Below are 7724 nucleotides of genomic sequence, written 5' to 3' on the forward strand. Positions count from 1 at the left end.
ATTTGGATTGTTGGTTGTTGTTACAAAATCTGTGTAACATTACAAAGGCTATGTTTAGAGATGAAGTACATAAGAATAAGGAAAAATAGATGTAGAAATTATTTAGAAAATACTACTTGAATAGTTAATTTTCCCTCTCCTCTGATAATCTGAAATTAACAGGTTCTAACCCCCTAAAATTTTCACTGTACAAGCTACAGAAAATATCACCATCTTTAGTTCTTACAAAGTGTAGGGCACCGCAGTATGGGAGTCATACTAGGCCATCTGGGCGAGTGACTCATGGGCTAAACTCCCCACTCCCCAAAGGCCCTGTGGTAGGGAAAACCTGCTGCACAGCGCCCATGTGTGCAAATTGCTGTGCACCCCCACAGTTCGCTGGGTACCCCACAAATCCCCGTGTACCCCGCCGTCCCGGCGTGTTCCCCCTGGGCGATGGGCGAGGGCCCGGCCCTCAGTTTCCGACCAGAGGCTTCCTCCCGTCGCGATAGCCCCGTGCGCTGGGCGCCCTGCAGCCTCTGTTGTCGCGACACCTGCCCCGACTGCCCGGGGGCGAAGGCGGCGGAAGCCTCCGCTTACACGTCGCCGCGGCAGCCAGACAGGCCTCCTCACACCAAATAAAGTTTTCCCGCAAAGAAATTTAGAAGGTAATTCAGAATCTTAAAACTGACCAGAACCATTTGAATAACTCCCAGGAGGATTACCTCTTCCACTATTCCAGATTCTCCATCCCTCTAACCCCTTTGACTGATGTAAGGGGAAAACTCAGATTCCTTAAGATGTGCTTTGGAGTCCTACATAGCAGTTACACCAAGAACAGTGGAATATATTTAAATACATATACGACTAGGGCTATTAATGATTTATTTGGCAGACTGCTTTTTTTATGAGCAACTTGGTTTTAGCAGTGGAAATATCAGATTGGATCCCTGCCTAACATGGAAAACAACAGAATAAAGAAAATGTGAAGCACTTTCTCTTTTTTCTTTATCTTTTGTTTGTTTGTTTGGGTTTTTTTAATAATTTCTTTTGTTTCAGTTTATCTGGTTGCAATACTTCAGAGGCAATTCCCCTTCCAGACTGATTCACAAACCATGATACTGATATGTGTCTAATTAGCATAACATTATTAGTAGTACTTTTTAGGCGATAGGAATTCTATAATTTTTGAAATTAAGGTGCAAACCCGTCTAGAGCAGAGGGAACAACTGGAAATTCAACAGTTCTAGGGGAATTTCAAGTGGTCGAGCAGACCCCACAAGTGTGTGTGGGGAAAACTTTGGACAGACGGCACTTTTCTTAGCAAATTTCTGTGGCACCAAGATGTCCTTCCCCAGGGGCGGGGACTGTGATCTGGTGTCTCGGGCCGCAGTAGGTGCGCCGGCATGAGGGGATAACACCCAGGAAGCAGGTGCGACCCAGCACACACTGAAACTGGCAAAACTACAACTGCCTTCAGTGGGATCGGGTTCCGAGCCGGTGCCCTCTTCTCACGCCTGAACGCCGGCTCTTCGCCCGTGAGCTGCGGGCAGTGCCTCCGTAGCAGGCAATTTACCTGTAAGAGGTTTCTTTCCCTTTCTTCCCCTTGTCTTGCCGCCGAGAAAACTTTTGGATGCTTCTGTCATTTTGGGGAGAGGGAGCGAAAACTTATGCTACGAGCACAGGTTTCTTAACCAATGTGAAAGGCGAGTATTTTAAATAGCAGCACCAGCAGAAGGAAATGGATGGATTGGCTTTAATGAGCATTGGTGTACAGCAGGGCAGACAGTGTACGGCAGCAATCACACACAAACCAGCCGGGAATCATTAGCCCATCACGTCGCTCTCTGGCTTGTGATATCCGACTTCTGATCCCTCTGCACAGACTTCTCGTCTGTCGGAAGGTTGTTTTCAGTAAAGTGCTTTTCCCGAATAACTTTTTAACCATTTTTCTGTTGTTTTCCCCCACTTTCCCCCACCTCTTTCACTCCCCGCCCTCCCCCTTCCCCCGCAGGTTTTTGTGTTCACATTTACGTGGAAGAAACGCCAAGCAACACATTCAAAATAGTGGTGTCTGTGAGCGGTGAAAGGTGATGTGAAAAGCACAATCTACGAATCTCCGGGCTCGTCTTATTTTAATGAGAAACTAGGGAATTCGGACACACACACAGTTTGAGAGGCCAGGTCATGCTTCAGTCCCTCCTAAGGTACTATAGGATGGATTATAAAAGTGTGAAGGGGAAACGCAAGTGATCGTTAGTAGAGAAACCCTTCGCCGTCAATGCCGTTGTCACTTAAATTCCCACTACTTAATCGAGCTGTTTAACGAGTACTCTCCTTACACGTCCTGGGGCCCCGGAGCTCGCCAGAGTCTAAGGTAACCCCTTTGCCCACCTCTTTCGTAGCAAGATCTACAGGGCGGTGGAGCAGAGGTTTCCTGTCTCTCGCGGAAGAGGGAGACTTCAGCAGAGGTTTTATCCTTCTGCTCTCCCCAGTCGCCGGCCGACTGCAGCACCTCTCCCCTCGAGCTCGGGTTTCGTGGGGCCTCCGGGGTGACTGCCCCGGGATAGGGGCTCGGCGGGGAGCCCAGGCTGCATGGCCACCCCGGGCCTCAGGCCGGCAGGGTGGCAGGGAGAGCTTCGCTCTCGGCCCTTTCCTCCAAGCCAGCCCCTTTGGCCTCGGCTGTGATTTTTCACATCGCCTCTCCGCCACTAATGACATTTAACGACGATAAAAGATCTTACCTGCGACCTGGCTCTCAAACAATCTGATCGTACACGATATAGACACAGACACCAGCAGGGGTATAGTCAAGAGATCGATGGGGTTTCTGCACGCATGCCCTGAATCTCCCTGTCCTCTCTCCGGGAGCCTGGGGACCTCTCTCCCCCCGACCCCCTGCTCTTTAGGAGTGCACCAGGACGGAGTGGAGGGAGCTCTTGCCCTCGGGGTTGTTGCTCGCGGTCTGTTCCAGCAGCGATGCAGCAGCCGGGGAAGCGGCGGGGCAGATCTGCGAGGCGGCGACCGTGAGAGCAGGGATGGCCGAGGCAGCGGGCAACGCCGGCGCCGGTTTGATGGGCACCGGGACGGCGGGCATGGTCTGTGCCGGCGGGTGGCAGAGCGCCTTCACGGGCATGCCGAAGGGTCCGTAGTCGGGGGACACGGGTACACCGGCCACGGAGTCCATCACCCCCACGTGCGGCCACACGGAGCTCACCACGCTGCTGAGCTGGCTGGGTACCGGGTAGCCCAGGTGGTGCATCACCGAGGCCAGCGGCAGCCCGCCGGCTTGCAGCACACCCTTGTAATCTCTGCCAATGATGTTTTCGATGGCGAAGGGATGCTTGAAGCCCGAGGGCTGGCTACTCCCATAGGGCGAGAACTGCGGCAGTCTTCCCACCGCGGCAGCGGCCGCGGCCGCAGCCACGGCCGCGTCGGAGCCCGCCAGCCCCGGCACTTTGCCCGGGGGAGGCGGCGGCGGTGGGTGCGGATGGAAGTAGTGCACCATGTGCGAGGTGGGCACCGGGGGCTTGCCGGGACCGCCGCCGCCCGCCCCGCCGCTCGCCCCGCCGCCGCCGCCGGGCAGGTGATGCTCGGGGCGCAGGACCTTGAAGCGCTTGCGGCGGCGGAGGAAGCTGCCGTTCTCAAACATGTCCCCGCAGTCCGGGTGCAACGCCCAAAAGCTGCCTTTGCCCGGCTGGTCGGGTCTCCGCGGGATCTTGATGAAGCAATCATTGAAGGAGAGGTTGTGGCGGAGGGAGTTCTGCCAACGCTGGGTGTGCTCCCGGTAGTAAGGGAAGCGCTCCATAATGAACTTGTAGATGTCGCTCAGGGGCAGCATCTTCTCGGCTGAGTGCTGGATGGCCATGGCCGTCAGGGAGATGTAAGAGTAGGGTGGCTTCTGGTCGCTGTACGAACTCTTCCCCGGCCTGGGCATCGCCGCCCCGCCACAGCACTCCCGCGGCCGCACGATCCCGCCGCTCCGGGTTGGGCACCGCTCACTGCCGCGCACGGCGGACTTGGGATCCGGGGACTTCACTGCCCTGCCCCGCTGCCACCTCTACATCCTGGGCGCCGCCGGCCCGGGCCACACGCGACAGCGACCGCCCCGTGGCCGGCCAGCGAGCTCGGTGCACCGCTCCTTCCGGCAGCCTCTCCCCTTGGGACGCTTGCCTCGCCGCCCCTCAGCTTGCGGGAGAGACAGATGCCGCCCAGGCCGTGGGGTCTCGGGGACTATGTGCCAGAGGGGGGTCCCGGCCCCCGCTGGCGTCCCGCTTTTCTCCTGGAGGCGTCTGAGTCTCCCGGGCTTCCCCCCTGCCGCCTGGCACACTCGGCTGGAGTTGATGCTCCTCAGGCGCCAAGGGCTCGACAGCATGAAATTGCCTTGGACCTCTGCAGAGACGGGAAAGAAGGAATTAAAAACATCCCTCTCACCGCTCAGTCCCGTGTCCCCTTAAAAGTTTGCGGCAGAGGCGAGCGCCGGGAGTCGGCGGGGAGAGGAGGCGAGCGGGGCGGCGACCGCCGTCGCTGTGGCGGGGCTTGTGCGCTCCGGCGCGGTTTTGTAATGGTGCCCGAGTCGGGAGACCCCCGCAGTTCCTGCTCTCTTGCTATCACATGACAGCCGCTGGGGACTTGGCGTCTCATGGAAAAGGAGCGAGAAGCGGCTCCCGACTCCCCTCTCACTCACATCTCCTCATCAGGGTGAGGTGGAGCCAGGGGGCTGAGGAAACTCTATATGAGACCGAGATCCGCTTTCCATAGGGCAGGGAACAGCGGTCCGAGCAGGAAAGCTTCCTCCTCCCACCTCTCCCACTCCAGCTTCCCTCCACCCCTTTCATAGCCCCCTCTATCCATTCTCCTCCTTCTTGACCCCTCGCTCCCTCACAGCCCGGCTTCCAGCAGTAGGTGCGAAGGCCCTCCGAGGGGTCTGCACCACAGGGAGATGGAAAACGGGAGCAGGTCTTTCCTCGTCCCCATGGCAAATCGAGTCAAGCACCCTGGAGAAACGGCCCTCTAGCTAGCCCCGCGAGGCAGCAAGCGGGAAATACGGGCCCTTTGAAATCGTTTCATATCATTCCTGTCACTGTCTAAGAAGCTAAGCAAAGACTAGCACAAAAACAAGAGAGGTGCAAAAAATCCTACACTCTCCTCTCCAAATCGTTATGGTCAATTCTTGCTACTCGCCACGATGCGGCTCACAGAAACCCCGTAAAGAACCAGTCAAAGCATCATCTGTAGGCTTAGAGACGGGCTGCTTAGCGCCAGTGTTGGTTTAGACTGGCTCATTAGTAGGAATCAATGAACAGTGCAACAATTCGTATCTATCCTCCAAACGTACTGCGTTATAGCGAGTAGGCTGTAGATTTGAGCAAGAAAAAGGGAAGATTGCTCGCTTAGCTGCCGCTAGAGTTGGAAGAAACACTGCTCAACATCAGCATCTACCAGAGCTCAATTAGCGAGATACTGTTAAGAGGTGTCAGCTTTAAAATTATTAGTCCGACTTTGATTGCCTTAATAAACAAATAGGTTGAAAGAGCCTTACTATATATATAAAACTATATATGGAAGAATTTTTTTAGCCCATCCTTCCAGGCTGGTGCGGTGGGTCAGACCCCACTGGTGCCTGTACCACGCTGGTACGGCGGCTGCAGCAGCGCTGGGGCAGAACCTGGCCGGCGATGCCCCCCGCGCCCCGCTTCCGCTGTCGGGGAGTTGGTTTGAACATCAAACTTGTTTGTTTGTCTCCGAGTCAGGCGTTGCAAGTAGAAGTGGTGATGAGGAAGGGGTGGGGGTGGGGGAAGAAGAAAAGCTTTAAAATGTGTTCTTAAAATCTCTGCCAGGGGGCAAAGGAAAAGACTAATTTTAAACCCACTCTCAAGTAGTGTGTATTCAACAGTTTTTACACCTGATTAAGGTCAGTCAGGTGAAAAGCATAATCAAAGGTAAAGAAGCAGAATAAGTAGCCACAATTCTGCCAAGACAAGTTTCCCCAGAAAGCACGTGCTTTTAAAAGAAGTTTCAGATTATTGTCCAAAGCGTTAACTTTCCTCTGAGAAACTAGAAGGCATGATAGAAGCAACATTAACATCGTGCATCTTGGGAAGCTGATTCCCGTATTGCCAGCATGTCGAGAGCCGACATTTCGACATCTTTCCTGACGTGTCTATACGTTTTCCCCAAAAATATTTTATTCGTGTTTTACCACTTAATCCTGTCCTAACCGGTTAAAACCCCTGCTCTTACCCTAAAATTCTGGATCTTAAAGTCATTGTCATTGTTTGCCTCACCTCACCATTTAGCAACCCGGCGTTCTCCCCCCGTACGGCATGTGTGAGAATTTAGCCTGACCCTTTCTCACATTTACCCTCTTCATCTCCACTGCAGCCGGATTTTATTTTTCACGGGAGAACAGATCCATTCCTGGAGACCGGTGAGACCCGAGATGCGCTGTTTGCGTTTACTCTTTTCCCATTCCTTCCCAAATGCGGCCGCTTTCGGGGGCAATGGTAATTCGCTGTTTCCCCGGGAAGGCGTGGGGGAGGATGGGAACGGAGGGAGACACTCGGCCGGGAGCTCTCTCGATGGGTACCATCGCCCGGCGGGCACCGCTGCGGGAAACCTGGGGCTGCGGGGCTGCCACCTCTGTCCTCTGCGCTCCCGTCGGTCTCCAAGGTAGGACTTCTGGTAAACGATGGGGTGTCGGAGCCAGCCCGCGTTTCACAGGAGCCCTTCCCAAGCTATCGGAAAAGTGCTCGCATGCACAGGCTAGTTGCTAGCCAATTGGTACGCGCGTTTATGGGGAAACATCACTGCAGGGCTGCGGTCCAACCCCAGATGTTTGTGAAGGAGAGACCTGTTTCTTGAAGCCTCTAACACAACTACTCAAAGAAACACACTTCAGGTAATCGGCCCGACATGAACTAGGCCAGTTCAGAATTTCAAAGGATTATGTTACTAATGACGCACTGCTGGCAGCCAGCCAGGCTTACTCGAGTTGTTTCTGCATCCCTCCCGACGCCGCAACATAGTTTCTCCGGCTTTTTTCTTCAACCAAGTCATTATAAAGTTTTGCTGCTCTCGAGAAATTAATTCTCGTTGCACTCGTCAGACGCCTTCAATCCCCGGGCAAAGCTCTACCGCTGGAAGATGGCCGTGCCTTTGGTGGAGCAGGGTGACTATCCCCTTTCTTTCGCTTGTTTTTCCGGACGCTACATTTAGACATACCTGCCTTCTAGTGTGGCCGCGGTCTGCCTGCCTTAGTGAAAGTTAGCTTTAGACAGGGTTTTGGTGACACGGGGTAAAAAAAACTTCGTTTATCAAGAGCTGCATCACTGAGGAAAACAGAGCCGAGCAGCACTTGGTGGATGGCCAAGAGTCAAGATATGCTCCCTCCTTGAGGAGAGAGGTTATCTTCGGGCAGGGAAAAAGCCTTCACCTCCAGCCTCCTTCTGCAAGCCTTTAGCTCAGAGTCCGTGGGTTTCAGCGGAGGAAATAGCTCTGTTCTTGCACTAGGACAGGTAATGCCAGCACAAAGATGCTCTTCATCTTCTCTCCTCCCTCGCTTTGGTATTTTTTCCTTTTCTTCTGTCCATTTCACGTGCTACTTAGTTCTTCTGTTAGTCACGACTTGCTGGCACTGCTGCTAATTTTAAGGCGAAGTACAGTCAGGCAGGATGCAGGATAATCACACCTGCCTTTCATGAGAAGACGGTGCAGCAAAAGATGAGGACATCCTCCGCTCCCGG

At 54.1% G+C, this 7724-nt stretch overlaps 1 protein-coding gene across 1 annotated transcript; it reads right to left on the bottom strand.

Annotated features, from left to right (window-relative positions):
* Positions 1–2884: 2884 nt before the first annotated feature.
* FOXB2 (forkhead box B2) lies at positions 2885–3916 on the bottom strand. The gene has a single exon (XM_032097581.1). It carries the CDS (start codon positions 3914–3916, stop codon positions 2885–2887), a length of 1032 nt encoding a protein of 343 aa, XP_031953472.1.
* Between the last annotated feature and the right edge of the window lie 3808 nt (positions 3917–7724).

The sequence above is a fragment of the Corvus moneduloides genome, chromosome Z, assembly GCF_009650955.1.
Source record: "Corvus moneduloides isolate bCorMon1 chromosome Z, bCorMon1.pri, whole genome shotgun sequence".
In the NCBI taxonomy this organism is placed as follows: Eukaryota; Metazoa; Chordata; class Aves; order Passeriformes; family Corvidae; genus Corvus; species Corvus moneduloides.